The sequence below is a fragment of the Ursus americanus genome, chromosome 1 (assembly GCF_024610735.1).
Source record: "Ursus americanus isolate L20-20 chromosome 1, mUrsAme1.1.p, whole genome shotgun sequence".
NCBI classification, from domain to species: domain Eukaryota; kingdom Metazoa; phylum Chordata; class Mammalia; order Carnivora; family Ursidae; genus Ursus; species Ursus americanus.
The window spans coordinates 39418998-39442729 of NC_142127.1; the positions used below are offsets into that span (position 1 = coordinate 39418998).

The window sequence follows — 23732 nt, forward strand, 5'->3', positions numbered from 1 at the left end:
AGGCTATGCAAATTTCCTGTTCTCCTCAAACGGTCACCCACTAACTTTAGCACCCACTGGTGGATCTTGCCTATATAAATTATTACTGTTGTGTTTGCCTAATGGTGATTTTTGTTTCTCTCATTCCTTCTACACTTATTAATTGTAATTCTTCTGTAGAAAAGAACTATTGTTTCTGCTCAGTTTATTTCTTCATTCATTCAGTTGTTTATTTTTTATCAATATGGACTTACACATATTTATTCCATGGGTTATAATCCAATACTATCAATATTTCTTTGCTCAAATTGTTCTGACATTGGCCATTGGGAACTCCATCAGGTTAGTAGTTCCGGTGTTCTTTGGACATGACCTAATCTTTTTGTGAGAAATTTTTTACTTTCAGGATAATCCACTTTCATCTTTCTTGCCCCAGACCTGGAATCAGCCACTTCTCCAGGGATCCCTAGTTCCTTTGATTGGAGATACCTTAACAATTTGAATTCCATCATAATCTATTTAAAAATAGAAATACACACAAACAGGGTCTTGGCAGTCAGAGATTTTGCTTTGTTTTTCTTCTTAGTCTTGCATTTCCATTCCAATCCACCCACAGAATTTTATCCTAATGTAATATATTTTTAATTTTGAAAATATTTTATTCATCACCTTGTCATGTTGGCCTACAGTAAAAAATATGTATATAAATTAAAATTATTTTTAATATTCTCTGTGAACATAAGCCCTGTTATACATTTTCTTCTATATTGAACTGTCACTTCAATTTTTTTAGTACGCAATTGATCAGAACATAAATATAGTACAAGTTAATAAATAATTAGTATATATCAAACTAAAATGTTATAAGTAATGTATCTCTTAATGAAATGGATGTATCACAGATAAAATTAATTAATTATAATTTAAAATTGCTAGAATGAGTCAGGATTTAACATGAATTCTATTATTATTATACTCAGCTAGACGTGCTGAGAAACTCTGGTAGAGATTGCTGGTGCTCATTATAGTTGGTTATCCTTTCCTTCCTGAGCACAATGGAAAACCTCACAGACTTTCTTGCAGTTAGATTGGATGATGTAACTAGTCTGGCCAATGATATGTGAGTGGAAGTACCACTTAAGAACCCAGAAACTTAAGAGTCTCTACTCCTTTTTCCTGCCATAGTATCACTGAAAGCCCCATATTCCTGATGTAGGGAAATGCAGCCTGAATCTATGAGTTATTGCTTGGATGTGAACTTCCCTGGAGAACCAGTGGAACCATAGCAGGCTTTGAATGACTGAAAAAATTAATTTTGAATTTTGTTCTGAACCATTAACATTAGAGGGTTCATTTGTTTCTACAGCATGCCCTAACCTATCCTGACTAATATAAAAACTTTCTCCATATAAAGAAGTAGATGGGAATGAAAGGGGACTTGTTATAGCAATATAATCTCATTATTTGAATTAGTTTCTCATTTGTGCCCAACGTCACAGTGATCCTACATTAAAAATCACTTTTTTGTCATCTGTCAAGTGATAATTTGATTATGTCCTTCTTGAGTTTTGCTTAAAGCAAAGAACTGGAAACAGTCAAGTTGCAAAAGGATTTGTTACCCAGTCATTAGAGTGACTCACTTTGTTAATTTCCTAGATGTAAAATTAATAGGCTTTACTAAGACTTTTCAAATGACTATTAATTATGCCTGTTACTCTTTCACTCATAGGTACCCTTTGTTTTATCTGATATACAAAGTAAGGTTGGGAAAAATGATATATTGTTAATGTCATTATAGTTTTGTAAATACTATTTTTTTATTAAAATGTCTTTATCTTAATAAGTGCTTTAATTGTGACACTAGAGTTGCCAATTTAGTTTATTCAGGTAATGAAAAATATTTGTCATAAAACTTAATAGGTAAGGCCAATCTTCATTGTCAATCCCTGAGCCAAGTAAGACTTAATAAATGGTTCAGAAAAAAATCTAATTCCATTTTTCAATTTAATGAGCATGTTAATACTCACCTTCACTTAGAAATCTAAGGCAGGTAAAGCACAGACCTTGTCATAAGCTTTTCATCAGGGTAAGGTAAGACGTCAGGTTCCAATCAATATCTACACTCCCTTTGCTTTCACCAGGAATCTCTCCAGAAATACCTTCTCTGACAATAGTTAGGGGCTGCATGAGATAGTCTTAAACAAAGGTAGTAGTTATCATTTCTCGTGTTCTACTGTATAATGCATATTAACTTAGAATATCCCAACATGGAATTTCTCACTCATCGCTTCATCCTTCATCAAAAAATGTATGAACACAGGGAAAGACATGAGGCTCTACATGGTTTTAGAATTCCTTTATTGAAAGAAGCTTCAGTGACATCATGACTTTGAATGTTTTCTTTTTGTTTGGTGCCACGGAGGATTTTCCCAAGATAAAGCATCATAGAAAGATTTGGAGTGAAAGCCATGGGTTTTTTGGTTTTTTTTGTTTTTGTTTTTGTTTTTTGTTTTTTAAGGTAGAGATAGGCATTTGTACAAGAGTGGTGGAAAAGAAGAACCAGCACGACACTATGATCTTACATGTGTTCTTATGCAAGTCAGTTCTAAGAAAGAATATACATGAAGGTTAAAGATTCTGGAAACTGAGCTCCTTAAAAATATGCCCCTCTGCTCCTTGGAAATCTTCATGTACCTTCAGGATATGTGTCCTTAGTATGAAGACTGTTAACTTAAAGAATGTATTTCAATAGTCCATGAAAGCTACATACTTAATCAAAAGATAGGTCCCAAGTTAGCTTCTGTCAGGTAGAGGTAGGAGACCCATTGGAGGACCCCAAGGCCCTCTAAGTTGGAGGCCCTCCTGTATAGGAGATGCCTGGACCCAAAATGCAAAGTACTCCTGCAAACCCATTGTCAATGAGAAATAACACTTTGCTGTGTTCAGCCACTGAGATTTTAGGATTGTTCGCTACAGCACTTAGCCTCCCCTAACAGAGTAACTGATGGTGCTAAGTTGGTCTCACTACTGCAGAAGTGAAGTGGCCTTGTATAACTGCAGTGTTCAGGTAAATTGGATGGGAGTCACAGCCAATATACTGGGAATAAGGCAGTGCCAGGGAGAGCCAGAATGGAGCCAGATCAAATAGAATAGACTACAGGTTGCACCAACTATAGGCTTCATATCTGATGCCAGCAAAGTTCCCAGAGTGGGGCCAGGCAACTATCCTCAGTGGACACAGATATTCATAGTCACTTAATCACCTTCTCCCCCTAGTACTGCAACGACAAAAGTTCTCATATATCCAACACCATTCTGAGGAGGAAAAGGAAACTCCAAAAGACTGTTTATCTAAGGAGACCACCTAATCTACCCCTGATAGGAAGTGGAACTTTAAACTGAAGAAGCATTTAAACTGAAAGAAGACTTAGAATTGGAAGAGCCCAAGGTATATTTAATTATAAAATCCAAGATTTTCCATTACCCAGAGTCATGGATAATAATTGATTTTTTTTTTTTTGGAGAGGGGCACATTAATTATGTGTGAATGAATTTGTGACCCTGATGCTTTTTTGCTTTTCATGCTATAGCTATGAAATCTAGTTCAGATTAAAAATAGATGTACAAAAAGTTTTTTAAAGTGCGTATCTATAAATAAAACATAATATTTCAGTACTTTCTATTTCTGAAATTTCAGTAATGGGAAAGAGTGCATGATCTTGTCCACGGGGACAGATTCCCCAGTGATGTAGTTCAATACTAAGTTGCAAAGTACAGAGCATTGACAAAAGGTGCAGTTTCTTTCTGCAAAACCACTTTATTAATGCCAGACTTTGTCAAATTGTTATGTGTGACTATTCCACTTCAATATACCTTGACTGGGAGGATAATCGATTAGCAGTTTTTACCAAGCCCACTGAAAAGAATAGAACTTTAATTTCATTTGACAGATTGTTAAATCGGGCTTTTATACCACCTAGTTAGTTCAGGCCAATTATTCTTGTGAGTTATAAATACACAACTCTACATAATATAGTATCTTTTAAAAAATGAAGTCTCAAAACTTACAAAACATTATGGAAGTAGATAGTCCTACTGTGTAAACTAGACATAGTAGCAAAGAGCCGCTTTTGGAAGCCGTATTAACTGTTTCAGGACATAAGGACTCCATTCTTAGGGTATGCTCATCAAATTCTATTTCTAATGATGATGGCTTTTCACTTAGAGATTCACTCATACTTTCTCCCAGAGCTCCACCTTGTGACTAGTGGCCACTAGTTTCAAGGCAGCTGGATGTAATAATTAAAATGCACACTCTGGGGAGGCCTTGAGATTCCCCCAGTTCCTCTCTATCACAAGACCTTACTTAATTTTCATAACTGGTATTTTTGGTATTTTTCTGGTATTTTTCTACTTATAAATTTCTTTACTTCATTTCTCTCATCAGAAAATAAGTGACATAAAAACAAGAGTTCTCATTAATTTGCTCACCCCAATACATCCAGTTTCTACAATGGCACTTGGTTCTTAATAGGAATGCAGTGAACATTTATGTAATGAGTAAACTTTAAAATATTGATTACGAAGTTACTTTTCCATAATGAGAAATTTGTGAAGGAAAGTCAAATCTCTGATATTTAATTTATGGACAGTATCATGCTACCAATCATTAGTTACCAACTGCCCTGACTAGTCCGACACAAACAGAGATGGTTCTTAAGAACCATAGTTTACTAAACAGAATACCCCGCATTAACTCGTTTATATAGCAAAGGTATCTAGATTATAATTGGACAGTCATTTATTTAGTACTTCTCAATATATCTTCTAGTGTGGGTCTAACGGTACTATAATTCATATCTTCATTTATTTCCCCTTTAGATTTAAATTATATTTTATACTTTTAGTTGTTAGGAGAGTTATATATTACATTATACCTTTAGTTTTAATAAAGGCCACAAGTTTTAACAATAGTAAAACTTCAATAAATTCCTTTAAGCTTATCTATATTTTAAAATATCAAACATAGTCATCATTCAGTAATTGAAGGTTTTAGGCCACATTATGTAGTTGCTTATGCAAGTGTGCTGTAACCAAGATCTTTCCTATTTAAAGACAGGTAATTTTTCTTCTTTAGTTTGAGAAGTCAGAACTAATAAAAACAAATATCATCCTAAATATTAGTTTAGAGCCCAGAATGTGTGAGTTTTAAGCTTAGAAATCAACTGATGTTGATGTTTCTAAACCCTGATGTTAAAATGATTGAATTAGAAGAACAAACAAGAAACTTCTCAGAAGCCTTTAACTTTTCGTCTTGTATACAAGCATTGAGTCTTAAAATTTGTTTGGCTTCCTCTCTTTTTTAATAGAATGAGTGTGAGTAAATATCTGAATAGATATCAGATTTGTTTGAAAATTCTTTTAAAATTTCAGTAGAAGCATATTAATACAAAACCTATTATTCACATTCGTTTGAGAGTCTTCAATAGGGAGTTACTTTTAATAGTTCTTGTTTTCTGACTAGTAACCATTGTATAATTTCCCCATTTTAAGAATAGATCACAGTTTGGGGGAAATGAGTAAATCAACACCCATCTGATTTGGTTACAGTTCAAAACCAGTAATCAGTTCAAGAATAATTAAAATAGTGACACAATTCACATTATAGTGGCATCTGGCCTGTAAAGGAAAATGCAGGGGAGACTCCTCTTAAGTCTTTACTTATTGTTAGGGCTGTAGCATTCTCTGAATTCACTGTTATTGGTCATTCTTCTCAAGATCACAAATGAGAATATTTTCTTCCAAATGTACTGTACTGAAGTTGGTTGTAGGGTAGTAAGGATTCCCAAAATGTGCAAGTCTCCTGAAGATACCTCTGTTGTGTTTGTATATGCAGAAGGAAAGTGTGGAAAGTGCCAGAATTACTATTAGTGTCAGTGTTACTGCAAGAGGTACAATACTGTGACTTGGTCCTGAAAGAAGATGAAAAAAGGTAAAGTTCAATGACAATGGGTTAAGATAGGTACTGTCACATAGTTACTTTCTATTTTATTATTCTAAGAGAAATCAAAATGTTCTGTACTGTTCAAACCTACCTTTTCCTGAGTGCTCCTTTACTGCGTGAATATCTAAAACCAAGTAAAAAAAAAACTGAGATGAAAATTTTCTTCTAATTCAGCAAAATTATGCTATTATTTATAGCACGGCTCAGCAAACTATGGCTCATGGATCAGATCTGGTACCTGTTTTTATAAATAATGTTTTATTGGAACTCAGCCATTTATGTATTGTCTGTGGCTGCTTTCATGCTACAATGGCAGTGTGACAGAGACTATATGGCCCCCAAAGCCTAAAATATTTACTGTCTGGCCCTTTACAAGAAAATTTTGCTGACCCCTGATTTATTGTAATCATAATTATTGCTCACAAACACATACACTGCTTTTTTTTTTTAAGCTGGAAAATTTCCATCCAGTCTAAACACTGTGCTGCAATAAAAATATGAATAAAATACAGTCCCTTCCTGCAACGAACAAAGTTTTGTTAAGCTCTGAGATGGAGTTTGTCCAGCAATGATAATCTCTTTACCTGCATGCAAGGATTTTAAAATCAGCATCTTCTCACCTTTTCAATCCCCAGAATCTTGGAAAATGAATAATAGCTCCTCCATTCAAAAAATTGGAGGGTTCCTGTCTGAGGACTTCCTACTGTAGAAACGTATCTCTTTCAAGTAGACTCTATCTCAAAATTTGAACTCTGCTATTTTTAATCTAGGTAAAGATCCAGAGAAATATGTAGAGAATGACTCAGAGGAAGATCAGTAGAGGGACTGCAAGTGGAGGAAGTGCCTTGGTGCAGTACTTATGCCCATTCACTCTTACATACTTAAAAGAAACATTGTCACCAACAGCAAAACCACATTAACAAAACTCGTTTTTGCAATTTAAAAATAATACTGTACACTTTTTCATAATGCTATTGAAAACATATATTATGTGTGTGTGAAGATACTTTTTAAAGAAAGACTATTAAAAGAATAATTATTCTCTGGATGCATGCAATGGGCAGATATAGAAGGAATATGTAGAGTCAGAGTATTTGGAGCATGGTCCTTGATGTTAGTCCCAGTCTGGACAAGTGCTTTTCTCATCTGTAAAATGGAAATATTATGTCTGCTCCACTGCCTTAGGAAGTTGCTGTGAGGGATGAAAGAGGTGTCCTCTATATTACAGGAAGCTCTAAATTCCTGTACAGACATGAGGTATTTCTGATTTGTTTTTGAAATTAAATGCTATTGACCACTTGGGCACACTACTTATTAGGCTTCGTCATGTTTTCCATGCTATCCACACTACTGGGGCTTGAACATTGGTGTTGACACCTACCAGTTTTTTTCTCCTTCATCCCCCCTCCACCAGTGTCTAATAGATCACCAAATCCTGCTGATTCTCTTTTCCCATTTCTACTCTTCCTCATGTTCCCAGTTCTATCACTCAAATTACAACTGCTTTCCTTTACATCTGGATGAGTGTGATTCCACTGCAGGTGTCTACAGAGCACATAGGGGCTCCCTGTCTTCTTCCCCATGAAGTTCAGCTCTTGAGACTGGTACTCTCTATGAATGGATCCTACATTACTGTCCAGTTTTATTCCCATCACCATTTAATGTGAGACCTTCACCCTAAGCTCATTCTCAATTGCTGCCTTTAATCAGACTGGGACTTTTGTCTAATAAGCCTTCCCTTCTCTATTCTCTTTATCTTTCGGGATTCCAAAACCTTGTCTCCTCTTGAAAACCTTCACCAGCAGCCGAGGCCACACCAATTCCTCCTTCTCTGCTGTACTGGCATCTAGAAATGTTGTGATTATTATTTTTACATTTCTACTGTTAATGATCATTTTTAACATCCTATCTTAGAAATCTCTGTATTGTTTGCAACTGACTAGAATTTTCTGGCTTAGATTTCTAAAATTATTATTTCTTTTTATCACCACAAACTATGTAGCTCAAGACAAATTTAAAATATGACTTTTATAATATATTAAGGCTAGCAACAGAGAATCACATCTACTTATCCACAACAAAAATACCTAGGCCTAGATTATATTTTCTGGGACTGAAGATGAATCTTAAAACATCTGAGTAGCAGTTGCCAGAATTAGGGTTGCTGGTTAACATTGCTAGTTTGATTTTTTTTTTTTTTGAGGTTAAATTGATTTTTTGCCCATTAACAGCTAGGGCAACTCTGGAAAGTCATAGTCTTTTTTTTTTTTTCTTAAGTTTTTTTTTTTTTTTAATTCGACAGAGAGAGAGACAGCCAGCGAGAGAGGGAACACAAGCAGAGGGAGTGAGAGAAGAAGAAGCAGGCTCCCAGCATCCCAGCAGAGCAGGGAGCCCGATGTGGGGCTTGATCCCAGGACCCTGGGATCACGCCCTGAGCTGAAGGCAGATGCTTAATGACTGAGCCACTCAGGCACCCCAGTCATAGTCTTTATAATGATTTTTTTTCTTCATATTAGAGAAGGAAGGAGCTGAAATGTCCTTTTACTTGTTTGATGTTGAACAAGATGATAAGGTTAGAATCTATCTGAATACTCCCTGAATACTTGGATTTTCAAAGCTTTAAATGCTACAGAGGTGGATCAACATTAGTCAGGGTGGAATCAAAATGAAGAATTACCCTCTGGCTTTACCCACCTGCTTCCATTTTGCATATAAATCCTTTTTTTTCTTGACAAGGGGATAACTGCCATACTCCTTCAGGGATCCTCAGGGCAATACACAGATGGGGTTTGACATGATCCATCTCTGGCTTCCGAATGCCCCAATTTGACTGGTCTGTGGGAGTTCCATCAAACCACTTTATGGTTTCATCTGTGGAAAAATTGTTGACTTACTATGAATTATATGCACAATTATCAAATACACTAAGCCTGGAGTGAACTATAAAAAGCAGCTCCTCAATTTAATGAGACTGCCTCCTTATCTGATGGATGCAACTTGGTAGGTACAGTCATGAACTCAACATCAAAAGGTGGGTATTAGTAAAGTTGCCTTGTGAACAGTTCTCTATTTATTTTAGATATATTGTTCTAGTTTGTTCACTTAGAATATCATCTTTCTTAATGTAATAGTGTGAATTTTGAAATATTCCTTATCATTATTATCAATTTAAATAAATCATTTTAAGTCCTAACATCTATATCATTGCAAAATAGCTAACTTTCTAAAATAATTTTACAGTGAACTTCTTTAAAAAGCAAGCCACTGGTGTACTGAGGGGTGGGGACAATGATAGAGTCCATCCATGTGTAAACAATAATGGGGGTGCATTGTCTGAAAGGATTTAAAACCAACAATAAAAGTAACTAAATGTCAGTCATCTTTTTATTGTCACAATGGACTAGAAATTTGAAACAATGTCTGTGATTGAAACACTCCTCCTTATCAGAGTAGACCCACTCTTCACCTTGGTATACCACTGTAATAAGTTCTCCATACCAATTAAGATAATTTTCTTTATAAGTACTTTCAATAACCATCAATTACATAGAGAGAAGAATGCCATGATCTCATTTGATCACAAACCCTGGTTTTTACGAAAAGCAAATAATTCTAATAGCACAATTTATCCCTGAAACATTTCTATAGTTCTGTAGTGCTTTTCTAACATTGAGGAATAATCTGGGTATTTTCAAATAAATAAGGTTTTGTTGTCTATGACTAAGTCTGTGAGCACAAGTTTCCATCCAAGAATCTTCATGATGTAAGGGTAAGTATAAGATAAACTTGTTGTTTGCTTGTTTTCATTTTTGGTATTGTAGGATTATTTCAAGGGACACAAAGGTATAGAAAAGGGCAGCAATATTGTCTTTGGAAGAAATGGCTTTAGGATTCGTGCTATTCTTTCACAGCAAACGTATCCAAGAAGAGCTTTCTGATTTGCAGATGCCATTTTCATCAACCTTGACCACCATGTATTTATTTATGCCCTCTCCTCTTCTCTATCCAAATCACTTACTGCCACCATCAAAATGAGCATTCAACCAAACCATCTGGACAGAAGAACCAAAAGCAGAAAGCTCTTCTAGGAGAAATGAATTTTCATCCTCATCCTTGATTGTTAAAAGATTAGATCCTATAAAAGAAATAAGCAGTAAAAAAACAAGTATATTTGTGTTTATGTGTAATACAATTTAAAAAATGTCTCCTGTACCACAATTTGTAAAGCTCAGACTTGGCAAAGTGAAAATTCCTATTGTAAATAAGTGATTTTTGATTAAAAATTTAAAAGTTATACCACATTTATTAAGAGGTACAGGTTGTACTTAAGACGTCAAAGCATAGAATATTAATTTTAGGGAACTTAAAATTATAAATCAAATGCATTCAAAAGGAACATTTTCTTGGGAAAGTGTACTATTCTGAGACATCATCTTAGGTTTTCAAATTCTATCCTGGACATTGAATTTCATAGATACACCATCCCCAAACAAGCAAATTCAATAGTATTTATTTTTCCAATTTTTTTTGTTGCTCCTAAAGTCACTAAATAATCAGACAAATGAAGAAAACCACATTGTTTACTGAAATGTCAAGAAGGAATGCATGGAAAGCATTTTACCATCACAAAAGAATTACCTTCCTTTTTGCAAAATTCATGAGCAGCCTCAAAACTCATACTGTCTAGGACTGTAGAAAAACTGTAGCAATTAATTTTGAATTTTATCCAGGGAATAGATGTTTCTGAGCACAACTCTCGGTGTCCGAATGGTTTTGTTTCTATGAACAAAAATCAGTTATGATTTTAGGGTGGTGACTGGGTTCATTTATTAAGATAAACATTGCATTAAATTCTATGACAGACTAAGATAAATATATGTAATGAGATTTTCATGATAATACTCTGAAAGAATGGGTCTAATATAAATGATTATAAAACCAAGACTGGTTTGTAGCATATCTGGCAGAAATAATCTTTACCTACACATAACAGGATATATTAATGCATAGCTTCTTAGGCTTAGTTTGGGTGCTGCATGGGTGAGCGTGGCTGTCTTTCATGTTTATAATTCGTATCCTAAATGTCGGGAAAACTGGGGGATGTGTTCGTGGAAATACTGGAAACTGAATGAAGTCAGCAAGAGGCACTTCCAAATGTACAAAATGTGTTCTGTGCATTGCTGAATATTATAGATTTAGCAAATCTTTATCTGCCAATCAACCTATGAGAGAAAATAATGCATTCAGTAAAGTAACAGCATAAAAAAACATAATACATAACTAAGGGAAATTTCAGGTGGACTTTGCTTTAGAGGTCAAGCATGAGAGTCAAATCCATGCTGAGATCCTAATTGTGTATGGCTGTGGGCATGTTACCTGTCTTCCTCACACTTTGGTTTCTTTATTTATAAAAAGAGAGCTAACAACAACATCTTCCTTACATGAGAAATTTATTTAAAATGTTTTTTTCTTCTAAGTAATCTCTACACCCAACATGGGACTCAAACTCCTGACCCTGAGATTCAGAGTTGGATGCTCTACTGACTGATCCAACCAGTGTGCCCCTACACAAGAAGTTTAAATGAGCTAATACCTGACATTTCTTAAGCACTCAATAAATGCAACGTTATTGAAAAGGGAAGGATAATTTTCATGGTGTTTTACAAGCAGAATTAGCTTTTCTTTCATACATGCTCTTAATGCAGGTTTCTAGCCTGATTTCCCACCTCTCCTTACTGGTATCCTGCCATGCAGGCAAGTCTCAGCATCAGCTTCTTTTATACATGTCCAATCCTTTCTTCATTCCATGTCTTTGCCTAAGCTTTTCTGCTCAGAATGCCTCTCCATGTCCCATCATTGTTGGACTACACCCCATCTATTCTTCAAGGCCAGTCTCCAGAGATAGTCATGTTCTTCAAGAAGTCTTTCTACTTATTCTCAAGCGGGTATGGTGTGTTCTCTTTCCTGCTAACCCCCACAACACGTGCTACCTCTTTTCCATCATTTGGTAGCCCTGCCTGGTATAATAGTTACTTGTCTAAACATCACCTACCAGACCAGAGGCTTCTTGAGGGCGGAAACTTCTTATTACTCTTACTCATAGCTCCTGCTTAGCACAGTGCCTTGCACACAGTAGGTTCCCAGTATGTATTTGTTGAGTTGAATAGAATTGAACCTACCAGTAGGTACATGACAAATTGCTCCTTGAAGAAATGACTCGCAGGCTGTGCTACTCCAGCGCCCACTGGTGTCAGCAAAAACACAGTCACCCAAAACAGATGACTCATCATCTTTCCAAAAAGTGAAGGAAGATTTGGTTCCATCTGACCAGTCAAAATTAAGACCATTCTGTGGAGGGAAATTGAGCTATCATTTCCTTGCTAGGACTCCTGGTGGCATTACCCAGTGCTGTTTGAGCAGCATTTACTTCACACATAGATTTATATTTCCACATGTAGACTTATTTTTCAGGGGGTCTAGGACAGCTTGTGAATATGGCTGACTAAAAGAAATATCTGTCACGACAGTATCTATTTTAGTTTTTGGGAATCCTTGGTTCCCTGCCATCATAATTTCCCAGTAAACAACAGAGTGAAGTTGATCAATATCTTGTTTTTGACACCAAAAAAATTTCAGATTGATCAAAGATTCATACATAAAATTGAAAACATACGTGCTAAAGGAAACTTAGCTAAATATTTTATTCTCTTGGTGTGGGGAAAATCTTTTTAAGTCCGATAAAAAATCCAGAGACCATAATGCAAAATTGACTACATGAAGTTAAAACATTTTGTAATGCATAAATACAATAAACAACCATAAAATACCATTCTCTCACCTATCCTGATAGCAAGGATTAAAATTTTGATAGTACCCAGTATTGATAAGGATATTTAAAAATGTCATGTTATCATAGTTGTTGGCATGTAAATCAATACAAACTTTTGGTGGGCAATATGGCACTATTCGTTAAAATTTAAAATGTACTTAGCAATTTCACTTCTAGGAATTTATCCAACTTGCACAAAGATGTTTGTTTGTATTATTTGTAGTTGTGAAAAACTGAGAAGAACCCAAATTTCTATTCAGGGGAGAATGGTATAGTATATCCTTATGTGGTGCTGTCCCAAAGAATGTGTTAGATTTTTATGTGCTGACATGGAAAGCAGTACAAGGTATATTAAACAGAAAGCAAGTTTAAGGACAGCACATGCAGTATGACCTCATTTGTACTTAGAAAACAATATAAGTATTCATTATGTGTATATATGTGCATATGTAGAAAATTTCTAAATGACGCTCTAGAAACTGTTTACAAGTGATTATTGTTGGGGAGTAGAACCAGAGGTTGGGATAGAATAGATAGATTTTACTTTTCACTACTTTGAGCATATAATGCTTTTACTTAAAAAAAGAGAAAACTAAAAAGGTCTTCCTCTCCAAAATACATCCCTAAAGGGAGAGATGTGTTAAATTCCACAGAGGTACTGAATTAATTAATAATCACATTTCTAGGCAGGAAGCATGATCCATTTTTCTTGGGGATTTCTTAAATGCAACAAATTACTCAAATGCAGGTGCTTGAGTTTAAGATGTGTTCCATTGCCCACAAGAGGCAGTATCCCCAGATACTCAGAAATTTTCAGAGAACCTTTAAAAGGCATTAATTCCCAGAAATTAGGCAAGTGGATGTATACTCTAAAAAGGTGTATATCTTTAATTTGTAGTCATAGGTAGGCTCTTCATAAGGTTGGTCAGTAGTTACTCTATGAACCAATTTATTAAATGTTACTATTTACTAGTTTACTATTATTTCTGGTAACTTTTTTGGTGTTAATTTCAGTGGCCATATCATTAAGGAGGTAGATGTGAAACTTAACTTATGCAGGGATGTTCCAAGGGATTTAAGATACCTACATCTGCAGTGAATAGTCCGATCCAGTGGGCATATCCTAGCCGGTTGAGGATAACAGTGAGGAAGGACTGGTGATACTGATCTGTAATGCTGGCCAATTCCGCTCCATGCATTAAGCAGGTTTTTATTGCTGTATACCAAGTCATATTTGCATTAATTATTTTGTAAGTTCTGTTCCCATATTCCAAGGTATTGGGGACTGGGTACATATCAGATGTATTTACACTGTGTCCAGAGGTATCTAGAACAAAAACAACAAAAGTCATTTCAGCATCTGGTTAAGAAAGGGGGAGACAAACTTAGTTTGGATTCCTGTCATAATGGTCCATTCTGTGGTTAACATCAGAGTTTTCCTTCCCATAACTATTTCAAAATGAGAATAATACCTGAAAGCACAGGTGATGCTAAAGAATGAGAACATTTAGGAAATTTAATGCATGAGTGTCTTTAAAAGTACACACACATAGTTAAGCATTTCTAGATTTCCTGTTTTTTTTACTGTTCCTTTTTAAACTGACCACTTTTTGATGGAACTGATCTCCTTAGGTAGGTTTTATTTCACTACCTACACCCGGCCTAACAGCTCTGGCAGAACTTAATACTTACTAAGAGAGTACTGACATATATTTTGTTGTCATATACAATGTTGCAAACATAATTTTACAAGTGCATATTCTCAAATACCACCCTTTATTAAATTTGAGATTGCATGATAGTTATCATGTTTAATATTTACATGTATAAATTCTAGAAATAAATTTAAAAATTACATTAATAAACACTTAAAATACACCCATTTGGGGTTGAAAAGAAGCATGATGAGGTGTGGATAGGTCAGAAGACCTGGGACTCAATCCCAGTCCTGACTATACAGGGCTAAGTGACCTTGGGAAAATAAATAATTCCTCCAAGCCTCAAATTTCTGTCCATAAGAGATGAGTAAGGCCTTCCTTAGAGGGGTGTGGGTAGAATTCAGAGATAACCATATAGGGCACTTTGGGAACTCAGTATTTGGAACATGGTACCTGGAACACAGCAGGTGTTCAGTAAATGTTGGTTCTTTATGTCAAGTAAAAATGGCAAAACGGGAATTTGACTTTTACCTGAAAATGTGACCTCAATAACATAGTAGTACATATTGTAAAACTAAAGTGAAATTAATCTATTAACCAACAAAATCGTGATGGAGTACACTTTTATACCTGTTTATTCTTTACTAGAATTCTGTTTGCCAGCCTGTGTACCAAGTCTAAGGTTATTTTTTTAAAACCCAGTATAATACCATAGCAGATTTTTTAAAAATTATAATAATTAGTAAGATTAAGGTAATTGAAATTTTTCATATATGTGGCCTAAATACCAATTTAACTGTTTTCTCCCATTATATATCTGTTTTTTCACACATACAAAATTCTCCATGTGCAATTGATTCCATCAAACTTCAAAACATAAGTGAATTTGAGCAACATGATTTTGCCACCCACTGACCTAAAAAAGAAAGATCTATCGGAAACCAAGTCCCAAACTGGGGCTCTTGACTTTGTCCTTGTCTCCCTGTTATTTAGAAATCTTTATCTTTGAGGCAGTTAGACTCTAGGCTCTAAGTCCAATGTAAGCACATATTTATATGGCAAATAAGGAAGTGGAGCAGAATTTGGACATTTATTGTAGGCTACAAGAATTTATGTAGTTGAATAATATTTTTTTGGAAATAATAATAGGAACAACTATCATTTGTTAATATTGCTGGCAACTTGCTAAGCATTGTATATACATAGGGTCTGTGAGATAGTAATTATCCTATTTGACAGATATGGAAATCAAGTTCAAAGACTATAAGAAACTTCATTGACAGTTATTTACAGAGGTGGGGAAGGAACCCAGGGAGGGTGTGAATTCCAGTGCCTATGCTCTCAACCACACCTACTTTATACTGTGTCTAAAAGAACATATACATTGTTAGTCCCAAAAATATCAGAGAGAAAGTCGTCAGAGTTTAAGGAAGTGGGACATTTAAAGAAGAGATCAACATCAAGGTCATAGAATAGAATCATTGTCTTTAACTTGAGAGACCTTGAATACGTTATTTACTTTTTCTAAGCCTCAAGTTTCTCATCTGAAATATGGGGAGTCTTTTACCTATTTATCCTAGCATTGTTGGGAGGCTTTTATGCCTTAATGCTTCTGAAGCCAAGGCCCAGTGCCAGGTATATCATAAGTGTGTAAGTACATGGTATATTGATATTTCTTTCCCTACAAGACTCTGCTTTTCTCATAATACTCTTGCTATAACTGGTTGGGTATCTTCTTTCAGTTCCTGACTATTACTATGTTTAATGATAACTGTGAATTAGGAAATGGGGCTTCTCTGAAATTGTTTTTCTGGAGATGATACTTAGTGCATTAAAGAGTTCATATGCATGCAACACTAAGAGGTATAATTCATATTCCAAGTAAGTGTACATACAACAGGCTTCCTAGAGTTCTACCCAGCTCCAGACACAAACTATGGTCTTCTAGAGTAGTACGGTACAGGGAAGCCTTGTACTTGGTGAAAGCGTGAGATATGAGCTGTTGTTGTTGTTCTTGCTGTTTTTATTTTTATTATTCAAGGTCACTTACAGTGCATCCACCCTGACCATCAACCCCACTCTGTGTAATAGTATGGCTTTTATATGTATTTCACACCAAAAGTCACTGGGGGTTCTGATCATCAGCTCTAGAAACATGCTGCATGCCACATTTAGCCACAGAGAGCATTTTTTAGGTTTCCAAGAAAGTAGGAAATATTAGTTTGTTTATTTCTCTGATTCTTTTCCAACATTTTCTTAATGTATTTTTCATTACCTGAACACACTCATAAACCCAGAATAAAGCAGTTAAAGCTATTTAATATGGCCAAAATGGATACTTAAACATGGTCATCTCTCAAGTGGTCTCTAGTCTTTAGAACCCCACTAGAGGGTATAATCCTGGGGTAGTGGAGATTAAATGAGTAATTAAATGTAAAACTCAAAAAGTAAGTGCCTGTCACTGTTAGCTATGAAAATGACAGTCATACAATGTGTAAACCAAATATGGAAGAGAAGAGTGGGGCATAAAGATGAAAGGAATAAAAAAGCAAATATTTCTTACCCTGTATTTTTTCACAAACAAACCCATGACCTTCTTTTCCACAGTCTTCAAAATACCATTTTCCAGTGAAATGAAAATTGGGATTACTTGATAGCAAGGCACAGACAGGAATATGTTTTTGAACTTCAGTGGTGTTATGACTTGGAATCTTTAGAAAGATACATATGTTTTCAAGAAAATGGTAAAATACAGCATTATTGTAACGCTGACATTTTTATTAAGGACAATTAAAAAAATTCAAACACTATTATTCCTTTATTTGCATTTAATAAACCTGTTCACAGATCAGTTCATAACCTACAAGATAAATAATTATTGTGAGAGTAATTATATTAGTGGAACACATGAAAATGATATGTAATTACATTATTAAAATTAATATATTAGTAACAGACTAATAAAAATTTATGCTTATAAAGTATAAGAAGTAAAAAAATACTTTAGTAAGTATCAAATAAGATCTCTTGCTAAAATGATTTCTAAAAAATAAATCTGAAAACTTACATTTATTACATCAAATGGAGACCAGTTAGAGTATGCCACAGGCTTTCCATTTACCCATTTTACATAATTATCATTTTGTAACCCTATCCACACATTAGTGGTCTGGCCAAAAAGATTCATAGTAATGAAAGCTGAAAAATAGGAATACATTATCAGATTTAATACCATATAAACCATTTGGGTAATCATTGAATTCTGTTTATAGCTATGATTTTATTTAAATGACAGCAAAACTTAATTACCAATCAATTGTAGGAATTTGTTACTTTGTTCTTATTAAGGTAATGCAGTCTCTTTCACTTTTGTTTCAGTTTAAATTGACACACATTAGCTGGCTAAGCCTGGGATTTCATCATATCATTAACAAAACTATTTCCAGTGTTCATTCAATGCCTTTCTAAACAAAAGAGGATTTATCTACTATACTTAAACTGAAGCATACAATTGCCTAAATATCAAATACAAGTGTACAGGTAAATCTAAAGAGACCTAAAAATTATACGACGCAATTATAAAAGAGTATACCTCAGATTATTTTAGCCATTTTGAAATAAAGATCATAAATATGTCCTTATTTTTTCCATGACTACTGGGGGGACAAAAGCCTCCAAAAATCAGCAGTTTATAAGCAATACAATATCCTTTTACAGATGTCGTGATATAAACTTACAGGTTAAACTGAAAATTTATGCGTCATCAGCAATATAATACTTAAAATGTAGATTTGGAAATACTAGTGTTGTGGGGGAACATTTTGATAATATTTGAAGAAAAATGGTTATTTTTGCTGATTGAACATCGAGTACTCTACCTTGCTCCACCTCATTTTCAATGGCGACTAGTGTCCCTCCTTCTTCAACACAGAAATCTTGAGCAGACGTCCAGTTCTTCCAATTACTTGGGTCTTTGGGGATTTTCACCAAAAGGCACTTTAAAAAAATGTCCCAAAAAAAGCATTCATTTCCATATTTTTCTAAATGAGTTAAAAACCTCCCAAAGACACTGAGGATCAACCTTTAGAATTCTTTATAATTTTCTGAAGCAGAAATGCCTCATTTTTTTCTTTGAGCCCCTCCAAAGTTATGAAAGTAAAACAGAGGACCAGCTTTTAGGGTAAGTCAATATTTGCATGCAGTTGTATCTGGCTGAAACAGAAGCAAGGATGTGTTTTGTTATGCAGGATATCAGAACAATGTCTTCTGCTCAGTGAAAAATAGTATTCCTTTTAAAAAGGAGCCAGCCTGATTGCAAAGTGTATAGTGGTAGATTTAGTTTAAAAAAAAATTTGGAGGTAGCAATTAATAGCTTAGTTCAATTTTATTTATGAATATACTTCCTCACTTTAAGTGAGAGAGGAATACTAGGGAATCAAACCACATCAGGTATTTTAATTGATTAATTACTTGAGTTAGCTATGTGATTTGTAAGTCTACAAAGAAGAGCCAGAAAAGAAAAAACAGAGCACAGCTGGAAAGGGAAGCCAGGGCAGAACCAAGGAAACCTAGGAAGGAGAAACAGAAGGGAGGGTGGCTAGTAGTGTCAATGGAACATAAAAAGAAGGCTATGGGATTTGGCAATGAGACTTGATTGTTACTCATGAGAGAATCATATCTGTGGCATGGCAGGGTTAGTCATTATGGAGTGAGAAATGGAACAGTAACTACTGGACAGGTCAGGGAGGGTTGAAGATACCCCCCCACCTTCAGCCAAAGATCACTGAAATTTAAACATGTTAATAGGGCCAGGTGGAATCAGGGGAGAGGGAGAGATAGAAAAGAAAGGCTATAGGGGGTCAGGCAAAGTTCCAGAGAAGTCAGGAGGGATTGTATACAAAGGATATTCCATGTGGACTGTTCTCTTATCAATGAAATAAGTCATTGATAGGTTAGAGCTCAAGATTTCACCGCCGAGAAAACTCCAGTTACAAGATAATTCTAGGCTAGAGTGGAAGCCGACACTTGAGAGAGCATCCTTCCCCATCCTCCTTTGGAATGATATCTTTCCTCATCCTTTAATTTCTATATTTGTCAGTCTCACAATCCTTCCCCATCACCATAAACTCCTTAAAAAGCAGAGAGACTAAGTGTCACTCTTCTTTGAACATCATAACAAAGAAGTTCCCCAGTAAATATATTTATGGAATATGATTAAAGCCAAGAGACCCCTAAATAGTTGTCAAATGACATTCTCAGGCCTTCTAGATTTAGTCCAATGGTTCTCAAAGGGGAGCATTCAATAATATCTGGAGACATTTTTGTTCGTCACAGCTCAAGGGGGGAGCTTTGCTGTTGGTGGATAGAGTACAGGGATTCTGCTAAGGATTGTATAACTCACAGGTCAGTCCCCTCATAACAAAGAATTACCCAGCTCCAAATGTCAATAGTGCACAGGCAGTTCTTTTCAGAACTTAATCCTGATCATGTCACTCTTTAGTGACTATTAGGGATTTTCCATAAATCTCTATCTATCTATCTATCTATCTATCTATCTATCTATCTATCTATCTGTCTATCAGGGATTGTCCACTGTTTTGGGGATAAAAAAACAGAAACATTGATGAAGCCTGGAGTTACCAACTAACGAGGAAGTACAATTTCAATTCTTCTGGTCCTCTTTACCTTGTTTGCTTCACAAAAAAACAGAATTGGCTTTAAAGGATTTTAATTTTATAACAACTATTCCTTTATCTGTCTCCTTTCATTTTGCCTCTTTTCTCTAATTACAAATTCCAAAGAGTGGCACACACTAATTATTAGGCAGTCTTATCATTTAATGTGAATTCACCTTGTGTTCAGATAGTCACACTAATGAACCATTCATAAATACCAATGAACCTCGTTGGTTTAGATAGCTCAATAAATCTTTCCAGAAAACACACACACGCCCCCCCCATCCTACCCTTCTACACCACCATCCCCCCACGTTTGCCTCAGCCACGATTTACTAGCTTGACTATTTCCTATTACCACAACTTCATTGTTCCTAAAAAAACCCAAAAACGTATTTACTAACACAGTTCAAAGTGGTGTCATTAGTAATTAAAGCAAAGCAGTAAGATGAAGTACAGCGCTCAATTTTAAATAATTTATTTACTTACTAATTTGCAAAATGTGATCAAGTTTAATGCATCTCTTATTATTGCTATGAATTAAGGATATCCTACTGTATTGCAAACAAGCTTTGAATATAAAATTCTTTTTTTATCTGAAAGTCATTTCCAGTTCAAAATTTGAATATGGAATTTATGACCTTTCCCCCAAACTTGGTCCTTTTCCAGTGTTCTTAGCAATGTTGACTGGCAAAGTCAGCCATGCATTTATATAAGCTTGAAACCTGGGAGTCCTCTTGACTTCCCACTCCATCCCCCTTTCAATTACCATTTAGACATACATCCCATTTCTCGGAGTCCTCCCCTCATTCTTCCCATTCCTGCCACCTCACAGTCTCTGCCTTCACCATCTTGGCCCAAACTACTTCTGTCTTGCCTGGACTATTACAGTAGCTTCCCAACCACCCCTAAAACCTTCCTCATCCTTGCTTCCTCCAATCTGTCTTTGCCATTCCAGCATGAATGATTCTTTTCAAAAATCAGTCCTGATCATGTCCTTCTTTAGTTAAAACCCTTGAGGGGCTTCCTATTGTTCTTAGGATAAAAACAGAAACTTTTTCATCTCACTTTTCACACTCTAGTTCTCTATGCTTCCTTTAGTTTCTTCAGTAGGTTACATTCCCACTCACCACAGGACTTTAGCACATGCCGTACCCCCCTGCTTTCAATGCTTCTTATCCTTCTAACCACCTCAGTCAAGTTCTCCTGTTAAAAACTTTTAGAGAACTATGTAACTCCCCCTTCATCGCATGTGTGACAGTTATAGAGTTATACTCCTGATTGGTTTACTAATGTTTATTCCCCCTTTAGTCTGTAAACTACAAAAGAGAAGTGATTATGTCAGTTTTTCCTCACCATCAAATTATCAATATCCAACATAGTTTAGTGAATGAATGAATGAATAAAGTGTTAATGATGTCAATACATTTTTTAGAAAAGAGGAGAGTTTTTTTTTAAAGGAAAAGCTATCTTGTGCATGAAATCAAATTTTGGCTAATCTCAGACTAGATGTGCAAAGCAGCCATTAGCATTCAATCCAGATCCTTGTATAAAAATGTATGAGTAGGGGTGCCTGGGTAGCTCAGTCAGTTAGGTGTCTGCCTTTGGCTCTGGTCATGACCACAGAGTCCCAGGACTGAGCCCTGCATTGGGCTCCTTGCTCAGTGGGAAGTCTGCTTCTCCCTCTGCTCTTCCCCCCACTCTCCTGCTCCTGTTCTTTCTCCCATAAATAAATAAATAAATAAATAAATAAATTAATTAATTAATTAAAAAAAATACATGAGTAGAAGCATACAAGTTAACCTAATACACACACAAGCACATGCACACTTAGAATTGTTTCTGCTTACAGCTCTGCCATGACAAGTATCTTAGATGACTCACTTTTCTAGGGGTAATCCCAGGTCAAGACTCATACATCATCAAACACAGAGAAAATAATTGATGAAACATTAGAAAAGATGCTAAAGTTCTGGTAGCTCAGTTTTAAACTCTTAAAGGTGGATAATTAGTCAACCAACTAGGATTTTTTTCTCAGAAAAAAAATTAGCTCTAGGAAATTGACAAACAAGAAACAAAATTTAGTGGGACATACCATACTGATGCTCATTCGGAACTGTGACGTGAATAATGCCTGTCATTGCTACCTCCCAGTTTTCCTTCTGTAACTTTGTTAATCAAGGGAGCCATCCCCGTGGGGCTCTCCTCCTCTCTGTTTTCAATCCTCCTATTACCAGTTTTTCTAATGATCTGATAAGCCCACTTATTCCAAGGTGTAGATGACAGATGAGGCAATCTCAGAAATACTTCCCTTAAAAACAAAAATAGAGTCAAGGCAAAGGAGTGAGACTCCAATGGTGGGATTTTAGCCATCTCTATGCAAGGGAAGGTGTGGTGGGTGGGGACACTTCAGGACCCTATAACCTCACCCTCCAAAAGATCGCCTTTTTCAGGTAGCCTGCTGTGACAGGATTTATTAGTCAAATCCTCTGAATGATTCAAAGACTAAGTTGTGCAACTATTGCATTGCTGGGCAAATATTGGCTGCACATTTGAATAACCGAGGGAGTTTTTAAAAAACACTGATAAGTAGACCCAATGCAGATCAATTAAGTCAGAATCTTTAGGATGTCTCCTGCACCTTGACATTTTTGAAAAGCTCACGGGGTGATTCTAAGTATTTGATCAGGGCTGTGAACCACTCATCTAGCTGTTAGTTATCAATAAAGTTTTTTTAAACTTTGAGCTATACAAGGATTTTTAATCCTCTCCAATCCTGCTTCAGAAAGCCTTTCTCCTCTCATGTATGTGTTTGTGCTTTACTCAGGCCCTTTTCTATTTCTGTCAAAGGAGGCATTCATTTGCTCTCCTGCCCTGAGTCTGCTCCACCATCACTGCTACCATGCCTCTATACATACATGCTCAATATACTTACAAAGGAGAAAACATGGACAGGAGTTAAGCTGTGCAGATAGAGAAGTTTGGGGAGAGGATAATAGCCAAGGCCTGAACCAAAAACAACCATTGAGAGTTTCTGAGAATTATTTCTCTAATGCCAAGGATTTTATTTGCTGTGAAGTTCCTTAAAATATCCTCTTCGACACATAGAGAAATTATGATTAGTAACTAACACAGTTGTGTTCATACTTTGGGGTTGCTCACTGTCTGCAGCAAAGGTGTGATTTTGAGACAAGATAGGCATTCCCTTGTGGCTGTTCCATACAGAGCACTCCAAGATGCATCTGTCCTAGTAGTTGCAAGGTACGAAAATTAACTAAAAATAGACCAAAACCTTAATATAAGAGCTAAAACCATAAACCTCTTAGAAGAAACATAAGAAGTAAATTTTTATGACCTTGGGTTTGGCAACCTATTCTTAGATATGGCACCAAAAGCATGAATAACAAAAGAAAAATTAGATAAATTGGACTTTGTTAAAATTAAAACTTTTGTGCATGAAAGGACATTAGAAGAGGCAAGCTTATAGAATGGGAGAAAATACTTGCAAAACATGTATCTGATAGGAGCTTAATATCTAGAATATGTAAAGAACTCCTACAACTCTACAATAAAAAGACAAATAAGCC

General features: G+C 35.6%; 1 protein-coding gene across 1 annotated transcript in view; it reads right to left on the reverse strand.

Moving 5' to 3' along the window:
• Positions 1-2320: 2320 nt before the first annotated feature.
• PLA2R1 (phospholipase A2 receptor 1) overlaps positions 2321-23732 on the reverse strand; it is a 112123-nt gene continuing 90711 nt past the window's right edge. The window contains 11 exon segments of the mRNA XM_045781034.2: positions 2321-5741; positions 5743-5951; positions 6075-6107; positions 8678-8854; positions 10002-10118; positions 10622-10762; positions 12163-12331; positions 13901-14139; positions 17034-17181; positions 17538-17668; positions 18349-18466. Coding sequence (XP_045636990.2) covers positions 5697-5741; positions 5743-5951; positions 6075-6107; positions 8678-8854; positions 10002-10118; positions 10622-10762; positions 12163-12331; positions 13901-14139; positions 17034-17181; positions 17538-17668; positions 18349-18466 — 1527 coding nt within the window. The 3' untranslated portion in view covers positions 2321-5696.